Source organism: Lutzomyia longipalpis, chromosome 2 (assembly GCF_024334085.1).
Source record: "Lutzomyia longipalpis isolate SR_M1_2022 chromosome 2, ASM2433408v1".
Classification (NCBI taxonomy): Eukaryota; Metazoa; Arthropoda; class Insecta; order Diptera; family Psychodidae; genus Lutzomyia; species Lutzomyia longipalpis.
The window spans coordinates 31,244,392-31,263,708 of NC_074708.1; the positions used below are offsets into that span (position 1 = coordinate 31,244,392).

Consider the following 19,317-nt stretch of genomic DNA (forward strand, 5'->3'; position numbering starts at 1 on the left):
CTGCAAGGGTGTAAAATATATTGTAACCTGAACGCGAAAAATCTAGGAATATTTCATGGGCTTACGTGGGGGAGGAGCAGGGTGACAACTTGTAAATGGATCTCCGGTGTATCCTTCAGGACAAACGCAGATAGGTGTATGATTTATTACAGAACATCTAGCATTTACGCCACAAGATCCAGGACATGGATCTCGACATTTCTCTCTAATGCAAGCTAAACTGCTCTGACATTCGGAATTGATTGTACACTCAGGCCTGCAGTTTGGTGGAGTTCCAATGTAGGTAGCAAGACAAGAACATGATGGTGACCCATTTATGTCACGGCACTGAGAATTGGGACCACAAGGTGAAGGATTGCAAGGATCTCTATATTCTTCCCTGGCGGGTTCCACTGGAGGTGCTAAAAAATAGGGGCCGTGAGAAAATGCAACAAAATCTTTAGCTTGGTCATTCTTACGAGGAATTGGATAGCATCTGGAGAAAGGATCTCCAGTATAGCCAGATTGGCAAGTACAGATGGGGCTGTGATTGTTTACGCGGCAATTGGCATTCGTTCCACATGTTCCAGGGCAAGGGTCAACACACTTTTGATTTACGCACGCCTTATCAAGCGGACATTCGGAGCTAACAACACATTCAGGCCTACAACCAGGTGGGCTTCCTACATAAGTCGGAAGGCAAGAACAAATCGCTTGTCCATTCACTTCACGACATTGACTATTTGGACCGCAAGGTGAGGGCTGGCATGGATTTACGTATTCGTGTTCGATTCCTAGGTGACACAGATAAAATGATAATGAAGAAATATGTATGTGTAAGAATTATGAATATAAATAGTTCGTAGTTCGTCGAGTCGTATCAAGTCAATTATGAAAAGTATGAGTATGATGAAATGGAGCTTACTTTCTGGGGGAATTATATTACAGTAGCGGAATGGATCGCCGGTATATCCTGGACGGCAGGTACACGAGGGGAGGTGATTTACAACTTGACAGTCAGCATTTTGACCGCAAGTTCCAGGGCAAGGATCTTGACATTTGTTCCGAATACATGCTTTGTTTGAGGGACAATCCGAATTCAGTACACACTCGGGCCTACAGCCTTCGTAAGGATTCCCAATGTATTCAGGAAGGCATGAACAACTTCCTGCTCCGTTTTGTTCTCTACAGATTGCATTAGCGCCACAAGGACTAGGAATACACGGTGTTGCACTTTCTACAGGGTAGTCTTGTTGGCGAACTTGACATTGTGTGAACGGATCTCCGATATAGCCTTCTATACAGATGCACATTGGAGCGTGACTGACTACTCTGCATTCGGCATTTTGTCCACATGCTCCTGGACACGGGTCTCGACACTTTTGATTAATACAGGCCAAGTTGAAGGAACATTCTGAATTGCTAACACATTCTGGTCTACAATTAGGAGGAGATCCAATAAAACCTTGGAGGCATGAACAAGATGGAGAATCTCCAAGAGCTTGACATTGAGCATTGGGTCCACAGGGTGAGGCTTGGCATGGATTAATGGGTTCCTGAACAACTGGAGTTTCAACTGAAAGGGTTTAAATGGTCAGAGAACGATTCGAGACATAAAGAACAAATTGTCTTACTTATGGGTTGACAACGGATAAACGGATCTCCAGTAAAACGAGGAGGGCAACTACAAATCGGATTGTGGTTAACCACAGTGCATTTCGCACCTACTCCACAGGTTCCTGGACATGGGTCACGACATTTCTGATTTTGACATGCTTCATTGGCACTACAATCTGAGTTCACAATACATTCAGGTCGGCACGTAGGTGGGCTTCCTATGTATCCAGGTACGCATGAGCATACGGCTTGTCCGTTGATTTCGCGACACTGACTGTTGGGACCGCAGGGCGAGGGATTGCATGGGTTTGTAATAACAGGAGCTACAGGTGATTGGGGGTAAGAGAAATAGGGGTTATTTGGATCTGAAGAGGGAGTATTGGTAACAGGATATTTACTTGGTTCCTGTCGACACTGGACAAAGGCATTGCCTGTCATTCCTAAAGGACAAGTGCACATTGGGATGTGATTGATAACTTCACAAATGGCATTCAAGCCACAGGTTCCAGGGCAAGGATCGGCGCATTTGCTTCGTAGACAAGCTTTGTTTCTGGGACAGTCCGAATTCAAAACACATTCGGGACGACAGCCTCTATAAGGATCACCCTGATATTCAGGCAGACACGTGCAAGTGCCATCGCGACATTGCGCATTAGCGCCACATGGAGAGGGATTGCAAGGATCATCCAGAACGGGTTCTCTTGCTGCAAGGGTGTAAAATATATTGTAACTTGAACGCGAAAAATCTAGGAATATTTGATAAGCTTACGTGGGGGAGGAGCAGGGTGACAACTTGTAAATGGATCTCCGGTATATCCTTCAGGACAAACGCAGATAGGTGTATGATTTATTACAGAACATCTAGCATTTACGCCACATGATCCAGGACATGGATCTCGACATTTCTCTCTAATGCAAGCTAAGCTGCTCTGACATTCGGAATTGATTGTACACTCAGGCCTGCAGTTTGGTGGAGTTCCAATGTAGGTAGCAAGACAAGAACATGATGGTGACCCATTTATGTCACGACATTGAGAATTGGGACCACAAGGTGAGGGATTGCAAGGATCTCTATATTCTTCCCTGGCGGGTTCCACTGGGGGTGCTAAAAAATAGGGGCCGTGAGAAAATGCAACAAAGTCTTTAGCTTGGTCATTCTTACGAGGAATTGGATAGCATCTGGAGAAAGGATCTCCAGTATAGCCTGACTGGCAAGTACAGATGGGGCTGTGATTGTTTACGCGGCAATTGGCATTCGTTCCACATGTTCCAGGGCAAGGATCAACACACTTTTGATTAACGCACGCCTTATCAAGCGGACATTCGGAGCTAACAACACATTCAGGCCTACAACCAGGTGGGCTTCCTACATAAGTCGGAAGGCAAGAACAAACCGCTTGTCCATTCACTTCACGACATTGACTATTTGGACCGCAAGGTGAGGGCTGGCATGGATTTACGTATTCGTGTTCGATTCCTAGGTGACACAGATAAAATGATAATGAAGAAATATGTATGTGTAAGAATTATGAATAAAAATAGTTCGTAGTTCGTCAAGTCGTATCAAGTCAATTATGAAAAGTATGAGTATGAGGAAATGGAGCTTACTTTCTGGGGGAATTATATTACAGTAGCGGAATGGATCGCCGGTATATCCTGGACGGCAGGTACACGAGGGGAGGTGATTTACAACTTGACAGTCAGCATTTTGACCGCAAGTTCCAGGGCAAGGATCTTGACATTTGTTCCGAATACATGCTTTGTTTGAGGGACAATCCGAATTCAGTACACACTCGGGCCTACAGCCTTCGTAAGGATTCCCAATGTATTCAGGAAGGCATGAACAACTTCCTGCTCCGTTTTGTTCTCTACAGATTGCATTAGCCCCACAAGGACTTGGAGTACAAGGCGTTGGACGTTCTACTGGATAAACTTGTTGACGTTGCTGGCATTGTGTAAACGGATCTCCGATATAGCCTTCTATACAGATGCACATTGGAGCGTGACTGACTACTCTGCATTCGGCATTTTGTCCACATGCTCCTGGACACGGGTCTCGACACTTTTGATTAATACAGGCCAAATTGAAGGAGCATTCTGAATTGCTAACACATTCTGGTCTACAATTAGGAGGAGATCCAATAAAACCTTGGAGGCATGAACAAGATGGAGAATCTCCAACAGCTTGACATTGAGCATTGGGTCCACAGGGTGAGGGTTGGCATGGATTAATGGGTTCCTGAACAACTGGAGTTTCAACTGAAAGGGTTTATATGGTGAGAGAATGATTCGAAACCTAAAAAAACAAATTGTCTTACTTATGGGTTGACAACGAATAAACGGATCTCCAGTAAATCGTGGAGGGCAACTACAAATCGGATTGTGGTTAACCACAGTGCATTTCGCACCTACTCCACAGGTTCCTGGACATGGGTCGCGACATTTCTGATTTTGACATGCTTCATTGGCACTACAATCTGAGTTCACAATACATTCAGGTCGGCACGTAGGTGGGCTTCCTATGTATCCAGGTACGCATGAGCATACGGCTTGTCCGTTGATTTCGCGACACTGACTGTTGGGACCGCAGGGCGAGGGATTGCATGGGTTTGTAATAACAGGAGCTACAGGTGATTGGGGGTAAGAGAAATAGGGGTTATTTGGATCTGAAGAGGGAGTATTGGTAACAGGATATTTACTTGGTTCCTGTCGACACTGGACAAAGGCATTGCCTGTCATTCCTGAAGGACAAGTGCACATTGGGATGTGATTGATAACTTCACAAATGGCATTCAAGCCACAGGTTCCAGGGCAAGGATCGGCGCATTTGCTTCGTAGACAAGCTTTGTTTCTGGGACAGTCCGAATTCAAAACACATTCGGGACGACAGCCTCTATAAGGATCACCCTGATATTCAGGCAGACACGTGCAAATGCCATCGCGACATTGCGCATTAGCGCCACATGGAGAGGGATTGCAAGGATCATCCAGAACGGGTTCTCTTGCTGCAAGGGTGTAAAATATATTGTAACTTGAACGCGAAAAATCTAGGAATATTTGATAAGCTTACGTGGGGGAGGAGCAGGGTGACAACTTGTAAATGGATCTCCGGTATATCCTTCAGGACAAACGCAGATAGGTGTATGATTTATTACAGAACATCTAGCATTTACGCCACATGATCCAGGACATGGATCTCGACATTTCTCTCTAATGCAAGCTAAGCTGCTCTGACATTCGGAATTGATTGTACACTCAGGCCTGCAGTTTGGTGGAGTTCCAATGTAGGTAGCAAGACAAGAACATGATGGTGACCCATTTATGTCACGGCACTGAGAATTGGGACCACAAGGTGAGGGATTGCAAGGATCTCTATATTCTTCCCTGGCGGGTTCCACTGGGGGTGCTAAAAAATAGGGGCCGTGAGAAAATGCAACAAAGTCTTTAGCTTGGTCATTCTTACGAGGAATTGGATAGCATCTGGAGAAAGGATCTCCAGTATAGCCTGACTGGCAAGTACAGATGGGGCTGTGATTGTTTACGCGGCAATTGGCATTCGTTCCACATGTTCCAGGGCAAGGATCAACACACTTTTGATTAACGCACGCCTTATCAAGCGGACATTCGGAGCTAACAACACATTCAGGCCTACAACCAGGTGGGCTTCCTACATAAGTCGGAAGGCAAGAACAAACCGCTTGTCCATTCACTTCACGACATTGACTATTTGGACCGCAAGGTGAGGGCTGGCATGGATTTACGTATTCGTGTTCGATTCCTAGGTGACACAGATAAAATGATAATGAAGAAATATGTATGTGTAAGAATTATGAATAAAAATAGTTCGTAGTTCGTCAAGTCGTATCAAGTCAATTATGAAAAGTATGAGTATGATGAAATGGAGCTTACTTTCTGGGGGAATTATATTACAGTAGCGGAATGGATCGCCGGTATATCCTGGACGGCAGGTACACGAGGGGAGGTGATTTACAACTTGACAGTCAGCATTTTGACCGCAAGTTCCAGGGCAAGGATCTTGACATTTGTTCCGAATACATGCTTTGTTTGAGGGACAATCCGAATTCAGTACACACTCGGGCCTACAGCCTTCGTAAGGATTCCCAATGTATTCAGGAAGGCATGAACAACTTCCTGCTCCGTTTTGTTCTCTACAGATTGCATTAGCCCCACAAGGACTTGGAGTACAAGGCGTTGGACGTTCTACTGGATAAACTTGTTGACGTTGCTGGCATTGTGTAAACGGATCTCCGATATAGCCTTCTATACAGATGCACATTGGAGCGTGACTGACTACTCTGCATTCGGCATTTTGTCCACATGCTCCTGGACACGGGTCTCGACACTTTTGATTAATACAGGCCAAATTGAAGGAGCATTCTGAATTGCTAACACATTCTGGTCTACAATTTGGAGGAGATCCAATAAAACCTTGGAGGCATGAACAAGATGGAGAATCTCCAACAGCTTGACATTGAGCATTGGGTCCACAGGGTGAGGGTTGGCATGGATTAATGGGTTCCTGAACAACTGGAGTTTCAACTGAAAGGGTTTAAATGGTCAGAGAACGATTCGAGACATAAAGAACAAATTGTCTTACTTATGGGTTGACAACGAATAAACGGATCTCCAGTAAATCGTGGAGGGCAACTACAAATCGGATTGTGGTTAACCACAGTGCATTTCGCACCTACTCCACAGGTTCCTGGACATGGGTCGCGACATTTCTGATTTTGACATGCTTCATTGGCACTACAATCTGAGTTCACAATACATTCAGGTCGGCACGTAGGTGGGCTTCCTATGTATCCAGGTACGCATGAGCATACGGCTTGTCCGTTGATTTCGCGACACTGACTGTTGGGACCGCAGGGCGAGGGATTGCATGGGTTTGTAATAACAGGAGCTACAGGTGATTGGGGGTAAGAGAAATAGGGGTTATTTGGATCTGAAGAGGGAGTATTGGTAACAGGATATTTACTTGGTTCCTGTCGACACTGGACAAAGGCATTGCCTGTCATTCCTGAAGGACAAGTGCACATTGGGATGTGATTGATAACTTCACAAATGGCATTCAAGCCACAGGTTCCAGGGCAAGGATCGGCGCATTTGCTTCGTAGACAAGCTTTGTTTCTGGGACAGTCCGAATTCAAAACACATTCGGGACGACAGCCTCTATAAGGATCACCCTGATATTCAGGCAGACACGTGCAAATGCCATCGCGACATTGCGCATTAGCGCCACATGGAGAGGGATTGCAAGGATCATCCAGAACGGGTTCTCTTGCTGCAAGGGTGTAAAATATATTGTAACTTGAACGCGAAAAATCTAGGAATATTTGATAAGCTTACGTGGGGGAGGAGCAGGGTGACAACTTGTAAATGGATCTCCGGTATATCCTTCAGGACAAACGCAGATAGGTGTATGATTTATTACAGAACATCTAGCATTTACGCCACAAGATCCAGGACATGGACGACATTTCTCTCTAATGCAAGCTAAGCTGCTCTGACATTCGGAATTGATTGTACACTCAGGCCTGCAGTTTGGTGGAGTTCCAATGTAGGTAGCAAGACAAGAACATGATGGTGACCCATTTATGTCACGGCACTGAGAATTGGGACCACAAGGTGAGGGATTGCAAGGATCTCTATATTCTTCCCTGGCGGGTTCCACTGGGGGTGCTAAAAAATAGGGGCCGTGAGAAAATGCAACAAAGTCTTTAGCTTGGTCATTCTTACGAGGAATTGGATAGCATCTGGAGAAAGGATCTCCAGTATAGCCTGACTGGCAAGTACAGATGGGGCTGTGATTGTTTACGCGGCAATTGGCATTCGTTCCACATGTTCCAGGGCAAGGATCAACACACTTTTGATTAACGCACGCCTTATCAAGCGGACATTCGGAGCTAACAACACATTCAGGCCTACAACCAGGTGGGCTTCCTACATAAGTCGGAAGGCAAGAACAAACCGCTTGTCCATTCACTTCACGACATTGACTATTTGGACCGCAAGGTGAGGGCTGGCATGGATTTACGTATTCGTGTTCGATTCCTAGGTGACACAGATAAAATGATAATGAAGAAATATGTATGTGTAAGAATTATGAATAAAAATAGTTCGTAGTTCGTCAAGTCGTATCAAGTCAATTATGAAAAGTATGAGTATGATGAAATGGAGCTTACTTTCTGGGGGAATTATATTACAGTAGCGGAATGGATCGCCGGTATATCCTGGACGGCAGGTACACGAGGGGAGGTGATTTACAACTTGACAGTCAGCATTTTGACCGCAAGTTCCAGGGCAAGGATCTTGACATTTGTTCCGAATACATGCTTTGTTTGAGGGACAATCCGAATTCAGTACACACTCGGGCCTACAGCCTTCGTAAGGATTCCCAATGTATTCAGGAAGGCATGAACAACTTCCTGCTCCGTTTTGTTCTCTACAGATTGCATTAGCCCCACAAGGACTTGGAGTACAAGGCGTTGGACGTTCTACTGGATAAACTTGTTGACGTTGCTGGCATTGTGTAAACGGATCTCCGATATAGCCTTCTATACAGATGCACATTGGAGCATGACTGACCACTCTGCATTCGGCATTTTGTCCACATGCTCCTGGACACGGGTCTCGACACTTTTGATTAATACAGGCCAAGTTGAAGGAGCATTCTGAATTGCTAACACATTCTGGTCTGCAATTTGGAGGAGATCCAATAAAACCTTGAAGGCATGAACAAGATGGAGAATCTCCAACAGCTTGACATTGAGCATTGGGTCCACAGGGTGAGGGTTGGCATGGATTAATGGGTTCCTGAACAACTGGAGTTTCAACTGAAAGGGTTTAAATGGTCAGAGAATGATTCGAAACCTAAAAAAACAAATTGTCTTACTTATGGGTTGACAACGAATAAACGGATCTCCAGTAAATCGTGGAGGGCAACTACAAATCGGATTGTGGTTAACCACAGTGCATTTCGCACCTACTCCACAGGTTCCTGGACATGGGTCGCGACATTTCTGATTTTGACATGCTTCATTGGCACTACAATCTGAGTTCACAATACATTCAGGTCGGCACGTAGGTGGGCTTCCTATGTATCCAGGTACGCATGAGCATACGGCTTGTCCGTTGATTTCGCGACACTGACTGTTGGGACCGCAGGGCGAGGGATTGCATGGGTTTGTAATAACAGGAGCTACAGGTGATTGGGGGTAAGAGAAATAGGGGTTATTTGGATCTGAAGAGGGAGTATTGGTAACAGGATATTTACTTGGTTCCTGTCGACACTGGACAAAGGCATTGCCTGTCATTCCTGAAGGACAAGTGCACATTGGGATGTGATTGATAACTTCACAAATGGCATTCAAGCCACAGGTTCCAGGGCAAGGATCGGCGCATTTGCTTCGTAGACAAGCTTTGTTTCTGGGACAGTCCGAATTCAAAACACATTCGGGACGACAGCCTCTATAAGGATCACCCTGATATTCAGGCAGACACGTGCAAATGCCATCGCGACATTGCGCATTAGCGCCACACGGAGATGGATTGCAAGGATCATCCAGAACGGGTTCTCTTGCTGCAAGGGTGTAAAATATATTGTAACTTGAACGCGAAAAATCTAGGAATATTTGATAAGCTTACGTGGGGGAGGAGCAGGGTGACAACTTGTAAATGGATCTCCGGTATATCCTTCAGGACAAACGCAGATAGGTGTATGATTTATTACAGAACATCTAGCATTTACGCCACAAGATCCAGGACATGGATCTCGACATTTCTCTCTAATGCAAGCTAAGCTGCTCTGACATTCGGAATTGATTGTACACTCAGGCCTGCAGTTTGGTGGAGTTCCAATGTAGGTAGCAAGACAAGAACATGATGGTGACCCATTTATGTCACGGCACTGAGAATTGGGACCACAAGGTGAGGGATTGCAAGGATCTCTATATTCTTCCCTGGCGGGTTCCACTGGGGGTGCTAAAAAATAGGGGCCGTGAGAAAATGCAACAAAGTCTTTAGCTTGGTCATTCTTACGAGGAATTGGATAGCATCTGGAGAAAGGATCTCCAGTATAGCCTGACTGGCAAGTACAGATGGGGCTGTGATTGTTTACGCGGCAATTGGCATTCGTTCCACATGTTCCAGGGCAAGGATCAACACACTTTTGATTAACGCACGCCTTATCAAGCGGACATTCGGAGCTAACAACACATTCAGGCCTACAACCAGGTGGGCTTCCTACATAAGTCGGAAGGCAAGAACAAACCGCTTGTCCATTCACTTCACGACATTGACTATTTGGACCGCAAGGTGAGGGCTGGCATGGATTTACGTATTCGTGTTCGATTCCTAGGTGACACAGATAAAATGATAATGAAGAAATATGTATGTGTAAGAATTATGAATAAAAATAGTTCGTAGTTCGTCAAGTCGTATCAAGTCAATTATGAAAAGTATGAGTATGATGAAATGGAGCTTACTTTCTGGGGGAATTATATTACAGTAGCGGAATGGATCGCCGGTATATCCTGGACGGCAGGTACACGAGGGGAGGTGATTTACAACTTGACAGTCAGCATTTTGACCGCAAGTTCCAGGGCAAGGATCTTGACATTTGTTCCGAATACATGCTTTGTTTGAGGGACAATCCGAATTCAGTACACACTCGGGCCTACAGCCTTCGTAAGGATTCCCAATGTATTCAGGAAGGCATGAACAACTTCCTGCTCCGTTTTGTTCTCTACAGATTGCATTAGCCCCACAAGGACTTGGAGTACAAGGCGTTGGACGTTCTACTGGATAAACTTGTTGACGTTGCTGGCATTGTGTAAACGGATCTCCGATATAGCCTTCTATACAGATGCACATTGGAGCATGACTGACCACTCTGCATTCGGCATTTTGTCCACATGCTCCTGGACACGGGTCTCGACACTTTTGATTAATACAGGCCAAGTTGAAGGAGCATTCTGAATTGCTAACACATTCTGGTCTGCAATTTGGAGGAGATCCAATAAAACCTTGAAGGCATGAACAAGATGGAGAATCTCCAACAGCTTGACATTGAGCATTGGGTCCACAGGGTGAGGGTTGGCATGGATTAATGGGTTCCTGAACAACTGGAGTTTCAACTGAAAGGGTTTAAATGGTCAGAGAATGATTCGAAACCTAAAAAAACAAATTGTCTTACTTATGGGTTGACAACGAATAAACGGATCTCCAGTAAATCGTGGAGGGCAACTACAAATCGGATTGTGGTTAACCACAGTGCATTTCGCACCTACTCCACAGGTTCCTGGACATGGGTCGCGACATTTCTGATTTTGACATGCTTCATTGGCACTACAATCTGAGTTCACAATACATTCAGGTCGGCACGTAGGTGGGCTTCCTATGTATCCAGGTACGCATGAGCATACGGCTTGTCCGTTGATTTCGCGACACTGACTGTTGGGACCGCAGGGCGAGGGATTGCATGGGTTTGTAATAACAGGAGCTACAGGTGATTGGGGGTAAGAGAAATAGGGGTTATTTGGATCTGAAGAGGGAGTATTGGTAACAGGATATTTACTTGGTTCCTGTCGACACTGGACAAAGGCATTGCCTGTCATTCCTGAAGGACAAGTGCACATTGGGATGTGATTGATAACTTCACAAATGGCATTCAAGCCACAGGTTCCAGGGCAAGGATCGGCGCATTTGCTTCGTAGACAAGCTTTGTTTCTGGGACAGTCCGAATTCAAAACACATTCGGGACGACAGCCTCTATAAGGATCACCCTGATATTCAGGCAGACACGTGCAAATGCCATCGCGACATTGCGCATTAGCGCCACACGGAGATGGATTGCAAGGATCATCCAGAACGGGTTCTCTTGCTGCAAGGGTGTAAAATATATTGTAACTTGAACGCGAAAAATCTAGGAATATTTGATAAGCTTACGTGGGGGAGGAGCAGGGTGACAACTTGTAAATGGATCTCCGGTATATCCTTCAGGACAAACGCAGATAGGTGTATGATTTATTACAGAACATCTAGCATTTACGCCACAAGATCCAGGACATGGATCTCGACATTTCTCTCTAATGCAAGCTAAGCTGCTCTGACATTCGGAATTGATTGTACACTCAGGCCTGCAGTTTGGTGGAGTTCCAATGTAGGTAGCAAGACAAGAACATGATGGTGACCCATTTATGTCACGGCACTGAGAATTGGGACCACAAGGTGAAGGATTGCAAGGATCTCTATATTCTTCCCTGGCGGGTTCCACTGGGGGTGCTAAAAAATAGGGGCCGTGAGAAAATGCAACGAGGATTTTTACTTGATTATTCTTACGAGGAATTGGATAGCATCTGGAGAAAGGATCTCCAGTATAGCCTGACTGGCAAGTACAGATGGGGCTGTGATTGTTTACGCGGCAATTGGCATTCGTTCCACATGTTCCAGGGCAAGGATCAACACACTTTTGATTAACGCACGCCTTATCAAGCGGACATTCGGAGCTAACAACACATTCAGGCCTACAACCAGGTGGGCTTCCTACATAAGTCGGAAGGCAAGAACAAACCGCTTGTCCATTCACTTCACGACATTGACTATTTGGACCGCAAGGTGAGGGCTGGCATGGATTTACGTATTCGTGTTCGATTCCTAGGTGACACAGATAAAATGATAATGAAGAAATATGTATGTGTAAGAATTATGAATAAAAATAGTTCGTAGTTCGTCAAGTCGTATCAAGTCAATTATGAAAAGTATGAGTATGAGGAAATGGAGCTTACTTTCTGGGGGAATTATATTACAGTAGCGGAATGGATCGCCGGTATATCCTGGACGGCAGGTACACGAGGGGAGGTGATTTACAACTTGACAGTCAGCATTTTGACCGCAAGTTCCAGGGCAAGGATCTTGACATTTGTTCCGAATACATGCTTTGTTTGAGGGACAATCCGAATTCAGTACACACTCGGGCCTACAGCCTTCGTAAGGATTCCCAATGTATTCAGGAAGGCATGAACAACTTCCTGCTCCGTTTTGTTCTCTACAGATTGCATTAGCCCCACAAGGACTTGGAGTACAAGGCGTTGGACGTTCTACTGGATAAACTTGTTGACGTTGCTGGCATTGTGTAAACGGATCTCCGATATAGCCTTCTATACAGATGCACATTGGAGCGTGACTGACTACTCTGCATTCGGCATTTTGTCCACATGCTCCTGGACACGGGTCTCGACACTTTTGATTAATACAGGCCAAATTGAAGGAGCATTCTGAATTGCTAACACATTCTGGTCTGCAATTTGGAGGAGATCCAATAAAACCTTGAAGGCATGAACAAGATGGAGAATCTCCAACAGCTTGACATTGAGCATTGGGTCCACAGGGTGAGGGTTGGCATGGATTAATGGGTTCCTGAACAACTGGAGTTTCAACTGAAAGGGTTTAAATGGTCAGAGAACGATTCGAAACCTAAAAAAACAAATTGTCTTACTTATGGGTTGACAACGAATAAACGGATCTCCAGTAAATCGTGGAGGGCAACTACAAATCGGATTGTGGTTAACCACAGTGCATTTCGCACCTACTCCACAGGTTCCTGGACATGGGTCGCGACATTTCTGATTTTGACATGCTTCATTGGCACTACAATCTGAGTTCACAATACATTCAGGTCGGCACGTAGGTGGGCTTCCTATGTATCCAGGTACGCATGAGCATACGGCTTGTCCGTTGATTTCGCGACACTGACTGTTGGGACCGCAGGGCGAGGGATTGCATGGGTTTGTAATAACAGGAGCTACAGGTGATTGGGGGTAAGAGAAATAGGGGTTATTTGGATCTGAAGAGGGAGTATTGGTAACAGGATATTTACTTGGTTCCTGTCGACACTGGACAAAGGCATTGCCAGTCATTCCTGAAGGACAAGTGCACATTGGGATGTGATTGATAACTTCACAAATGGCATTCAAGCCACAGGTTCCAGGGCAAGGATCGGCGCATTTGCTTCGTAGACAAGCTTTGTTTCTGGGACAGTCCGAATTCAAAACACATTCGGGACGACAGCCTCTATAAGGATCACCCTGATATTCAGGCAGACACGTGCAAATGCCATCGCGACATTGCGCATTAGCGCCACACGGAGATGGATTGCAAGGATCATCCAGAACGGGTTCTCTTGCTGCAAGGGTGTAAAATATATTGTAACTTGAACGCGAAAAATCTAGGAATATTTGATAAGCTTACGTGGGGGAGGAGCAGGGTGACAACTTGTAAATGGATCTCCGGTATATCCTTCAGGACAAACGCAGATAGGTGTATGATTTATTACAGAACATCTAGCATTTACGCCACAAGATCCAGGACATGGATCTCGACATTTCTCTCTAATGCAAGCTAAACTGCTCTGACATTCGGAATTGATTGTACACTCAGGCCTGCAGTTTGGTGGAGTTCCAATGTAGGTAGCAAGACAAGAACATGATGGTGACCCATTTATGTCACGGCACTGAGAATTGGGACCACAAGGTGAAGGATTGCAAGGATCTCTATATTCTTCCCTGGCGGGTTCCACTGGGGGTGCTAAAAAATAGTGGCCGTGAGAAAATGCAACGAGGATTTTTACTTGATCATTCTTACGAGGAATTGGATAGCATCTGGAGAAAGGATCTCCAGTATAGCCTGATTGGCAAGTACAGATGGGGCTGTGATTGTTTACGCGGCAATTGGCATTCGTTCCACATGTTCCAGGGCAAGGATCAACACACTTTTGATTAACGCACGCCTTATCAAGCGGACATTCGGAGCTAACAACACATTCAGGCCTACAACCAGGTGGGCTTCCTACATAAGTCGGAAGGCAAGAACAAACCGCTTGTCCATTCACTTCACGACATTGACTATTTGGACCGCAAGGTGAGGGTTGGCATGGATTAACGTATTCAGTTACAATTCCTAAGATGAGGAGATCATTATAGATTTATAGTCATTATTTAAGGTTTAAATTGGGAAATGGAATAGGTTTGGCTTACTCTCAGGTGGGATTACGTTGCAGTAACGGAATGGATCACCGGTATATCCTGGTCGGCAGGTACATGAGGGAAGGTGATTGACAACTTGGCAATCGGCATTTTGGCCACAAGTTCCAGGACATGGGTCATTGCATTTATTCCGAATACATGCTTTGTTCGAGGGGCAATCAGAATTCAGTACACATTCGGGTCTGCATCCTTCATAAGGATTTCCAATATATTCTGGAAGGCATGAACAGCTTCCTGCTCCATTTTGTTCTCTACATATGGCGTTTGCACCACATGGACTTGGGAGGCATGGATTTATGTTTTCCTTAGGGTATTCAACTGAAATAGGTGGGAGATGGTCTTAGGGATACTAACAATGAGACAGGGTTTAGTGTCACCTTTATTGAACGAAGCGTTGCGTAGCTTAGGGTTACACTTTGGATTATTAATAGGCGATTAGGGTATGGGCAAAAGTGGCACCTAAAGCACTAAACTAATTCTTAAACCCTTTCACGTCAGATATAAAAGCTTCAATATAAACTTTTTCCATCACTTCACTTGATAACCTAGATTTTGACTTTACCACTGTTTTTTGTTTCTGTTACTAAATATGTTATGCTTTATATTTTTAAAAGCATCCAATTTTTCGAACCGTTTTTAGTTAATTTTGTATATGGCGGAAAAATTTTGTAGCTGAATATTGGCAATTATTGGTTTTTATGCGAAAAGGAATGAAGGGCAAGCAAATATAAGGAAAGCATTTTTGAGGGGGAATAGAGCAAAATATTCCTACCTTGTCTGAGGACGCAGCCTGAGAACGGATCTCCGGTGTATCCTGTTTCACATGTACAAATCGGTGTGTGATTTATCACTGAGCATCTTGCATTTGTTCCACAGGATCCTGGACAAGGATCAGCACATCGTTGATTCATACAAGCTTTCGTTGATGGACACTCAGGATTGATAGTACACTCTGGACGACATCCTGGAGGTGTTCCAATGTAGCTTGGAAGGCAGGAGCAAGCCGGTGTGCCAGCTACATCTCTACACTCTGCATTTGGTCCACATGGTGAAGGAGCACACACATTTATTGGTTCTGGTGGCAATCGTGGCATTTCATAGCATCGTGAGAATGGATCACCAGTGTAACCGGGACTACATGAACAAATTGGATTGTGATTTATCACTTGGCATTTGGCATTCTGTCCACATGTTCCTGGGCAAGGATCTTGGCATCTGTTATTCAAGCAAGCTTGTTGTAAGGCGCATTCTGCACTCACAACGCATTCTGGACGACAGCTTGGTGGAGCACCAATCATTCGTGGTTGACACGTGCAAACGGCTGCTCCATTTGCTTCACGACAAATGGCATTGGGACCACATGGCGATGGGTTGCATGGATTGATTGGTTCTTGAACAATTGGCACTTGGCGACACAGTACAAATGGATCTCCACGGAAGCCAGGTGGACAACTGCACGTTGGTATGTGATTGTATACTTCGCATTTTGCATCTTGTCCACAAGTTCCGGGGCACGGATCTATGCATCTTGTATTAACACATGCCTTATTGGGTGAGCAGTCCGTATTCATTGTGCACTCAGGACGGCATCCTGTATAAGGATCGCCCAGGTAATTCGGAATGCAAGAGCAAATTCCATTGCGACAGTTGGCATTTGATCCACATGGTGATGGATCGCATGGATCAGGTGATGGTGTAACAGGTGGGAGACGTTCAATTATTTCTGTACACTGCGTAAATGGATCACCAGTGAAACCTGGACGACAAGTACAGATTGGAATGTGATTCTGAACACGGCATTCCGAATTGAATCCACACGAACCCTCACATGGATCGCGACATTTCTCAGCAATACACGCTCTACTGGATGAGCAATCGGTGTTAACAACACATTCGGGACGGCAATTAGGTGGTGATCCAATATAGCCAAATTTGCAGGAACATGACGGTGAACCCTGTAGGGCTTGGCAGTCAGCATACAGACCACACGGTGATGGGTTGCAAGGATCAACTGGTCTTGGTTGTGGTGGAGGTTCTTGTTTCACCACAGGTGTACATCTCGTGAATGGATCCCCTGTCATGTCTGGTGGACAGCTGCAGATTGGGTTATGATTGATGACTTCGCATCTGGCATTGAAGCCACACGTTCCGTGGCAGGGATTGGCACATTTGAATTTATGGCACGCTTTATTTGATGGACATTCTGCATTTACTGTACACTCAGGACGGCAATTTGGTGGTGCTCCTATATATTCAGCTTCGCATGAGCACACAGCAACCCCATTGGATACACGACACCTAGCATTTGGACCACATGGTGATGGATTGCACGGATCAACAGGTTGCACTGTAACAGGTTCAACGGGTCGCAATTGACACCGTGTGAATGGATCACCGATGTAGCCGTCAAAGCATGAGCATCGTGGTACATGATTGATAACTTGACATTGAGCATTTTCACCACAAACTCCTGGACAAGGATCACCACACTTGTTCCGGATGCACGCTTTGTCGGTAGGACAGTCAGAACTGAGAACGCATTCCGGTCGGCATCCTTCATAAGGATTTCCTTGGTAATCCTCAATGCATTTGCATGCACCAGCATCATTACGACGAATGCACTCAGCATTGGGTCCACATGGTGAGGGTTCACAAGGATTTATTCTTTCCTGTTGCTGCACAACGCATTGCACAAATGGATTTCCAGTATAGCCGGCGGAACATGTGCAGACTACTGCATGAGAAATTACACGACATTCTGCATTTGTTCCACACGATCCTGGGCATGGGTCTACGCATTTATTATTAACACAAGCTTGATGACTCGGACAGTCGGGATTAATGACACATTCCGGTCGACAATTTGGTGGAGCACCCACGTATCCAGCGATACATTGGCAAGATGGAGCACCACTAGCACTTGCGCGACAAATTGAATTGGGACCACATGGTGATGGGTTGCAAGGATCGTGAGCAATAGGTTCTTCCTTGGGGGCTGGTGGTGGTGGAAGCGGTTGGCAACTGCTAAATGGATCACCAGTTTGTCCTGCACTGCAACTGCAAATGGGACTATGATTTATGACTTCGCATCTAGCATTCACTCCGCAAGCTCCTCTGCATGGATCCACACATTTCTGATTGATACAGGCCTGTGTTTGTGAGCATTCACTACTAATGATACATTCAGGTCTACACTGTGGTGGAGCTCCGATAAATCCTTGAAGGCATGAGCACACAGCTTGATCACTGATTTGGCGACATTGACTATTTGGTCCACATGGTGATGGATTGCACGGGTCTCGTTTAGGTTCTGGAACAATTTCCACGACACGACAGTGACTGAATGGATCTCCGGTGTATCCAGTTGGGCAGGAGCAAATCGGAATGTGATTGACAACTTCGCACTTGGCATTCTGACCACACGTTCCTGGGCATGGATCGCGACATTTGTTGCGGAGACAGGCCTTGTCACGACTACAGTCTGAACTGAGAACGCATTCTGGGCGACATCCTTCATAAGGATTGCCTACGTACTCCGCAATACACGTGCACTCTCCATTGTTGCAATGCGTGTTGGGTCCACATGGTGATGGGTTGCAAGGATCGGATACAATTGGTGGTAAAGTTGTTGGTGGAATTCTATTGCATCTAATGAAGGGATCACCTTCAAAGCCATCATTGCACGTGCAGATGGGAACATGATTGAGAACATGGCATTTAGCATCAAAACCACACGATCCTGGACAAGGATCCTTGCATTTCTGATTAATACACGCAAATGGGCCACTACATTCGGAATTGAGAACACACTCTGGTCGGCAATTTGGTGGGCTGCCAACGTAATCCTCCAGACACGAGCAAGCTGGGTTGCCACCAACAATCTGACATTTTGAATTGGGTCCACATGGGGATGGTGTACATGAAGGTGGTCTCTCGGTTGTTGTTGGTTGTGGCACAATTGGAATCCTTGTGCACTGAGCAAATGGATCCCCAGTGAAGCCAGGTGGACAAGCACAGATTGGATTGTGATTCCTTGTTGAGCACTGAGCTTGAATACCGCATGTATTTGGACAAGGATCAGAGCATCTCTGATTAATGCATGCCCTATCTGCGGGACATTCGGAATTTACAACACACTCTGGACGGCACTGTGGTGGTGTACCGATGTAGGTTGGCTGACATGAGCAAACTGCTTGCTCATTAACAGTCCTACAATTGCTGTTTGGACCACACGGTGTTGGAATGCAGGGATTTTCAGTTCGCCTTGGTGGTTGCGTAACAGGTTCTTCGCGACACAGGAAGAATGGATCTCCTGTATAGCCTGGTGGACATGTGCAAACGGGGAAATGATTTTCCACTGTGCAGATAGCATAGGTTCCACATGTTCCAATGCACGGATCAACGCACTTATTGCGAACACATGCAAGTTGAGGAGCACAATCTTGATTGACTTCACACTCCTGACGACATCCCTTTGTGGCATCGTAGGGATTTCCTTCGAAACCTTCATGGCAGAAGCAAGCTCCTGCACCATTACGTTCCCTACACTCAGCATTTGGTCCACATGGAGATGGTATACAAGGTGTTGGAGGAGGAGCCCGTTCAGTTGCTACAAGACCAAAAGGATGCGTTAGGATATTGCTTAAAAATTACCTAA

The 19,317-nt window shown here is 45.5% G+C and overlaps 2 protein-coding genes across 2 annotated transcripts in view; one reads left to right on the top strand and one right to left on the bottom strand.

Annotated features, from left to right (window-relative positions):
* The window catches only part of LOC129790280 (RUS family member 1), a 213,192-nt gene that overhangs the window by 28,949 nt on the left and 164,926 nt on the right, over nt 1–19,317 (top strand). The gene's annotated exons all lie outside the window — the stretch shown is intronic.
* Nucleotides 1–19,317, bottom strand: part of LOC129790089 (uncharacterized) — a 177,851-nt gene that overhangs the window by 13,259 nt on the left and 145,275 nt on the right. The window contains exons 36-66 of the mRNA XM_055827303.1: nt 15,433–19,269; nt 14,652–14,978; nt 14,260–14,574; nt 13,867–14,202; nt 13,115–13,801; nt 12,405–13,055; nt 11,959–12,273; nt 11,566–11,901; nt 11,195–11,500; nt 10,814–11,119; nt 10,104–10,754; nt 9,658–9,972; nt 9,265–9,600; nt 8,894–9,199; nt 8,513–8,818; nt 7,803–8,453; nt 7,357–7,671; nt 6,967–7,299; nt 6,596–6,901; nt 6,215–6,520; nt 5,506–6,156; nt 4,667–5,374; nt 4,296–4,601; nt 3,915–4,220; nt 3,205–3,855; nt 2,759–3,073; nt 2,366–2,701; nt 1,614–2,300; nt 905–1,555; nt 459–773; nt 66–401 (exon numbers count right to left, since the gene is read on the bottom strand). Coding sequence (XP_055683278.1) covers nt 66–401; nt 459–773; nt 905–1,555; nt 1,614–2,300; nt 2,366–2,701; nt 2,759–3,073; nt 3,205–3,855; nt 3,915–4,220; nt 4,296–4,601; nt 4,667–5,374; nt 5,506–6,156; nt 6,215–6,520; nt 6,596–6,901; nt 6,967–7,299; nt 7,357–7,671; nt 7,803–8,453; nt 8,513–8,818; nt 8,894–9,199; nt 9,265–9,600; nt 9,658–9,972; nt 10,104–10,754; nt 10,814–11,119; nt 11,195–11,500; nt 11,566–11,901; nt 11,959–12,273; nt 12,405–13,055; nt 13,115–13,801; nt 13,867–14,202; nt 14,260–14,574; nt 14,652–14,978; nt 15,433–19,269 — 16,503 coding nt within the window. The remainder of the gene's footprint in view (nt 1–65; nt 402–458; nt 774–904; nt 1,556–1,613; nt 2,301–2,365; nt 2,702–2,758; nt 3,074–3,204; nt 3,856–3,914; nt 4,221–4,295; nt 4,602–4,666; nt 5,375–5,505; nt 6,157–6,214; nt 6,521–6,595; nt 6,902–6,966; nt 7,300–7,356; nt 7,672–7,802; nt 8,454–8,512; nt 8,819–8,893; nt 9,200–9,264; nt 9,601–9,657; nt 9,973–10,103; nt 10,755–10,813; nt 11,120–11,194; nt 11,501–11,565; nt 11,902–11,958; nt 12,274–12,404; nt 13,056–13,114; nt 13,802–13,866; nt 14,203–14,259; nt 14,575–14,651; nt 14,979–15,432; nt 19,270–19,317) is intronic.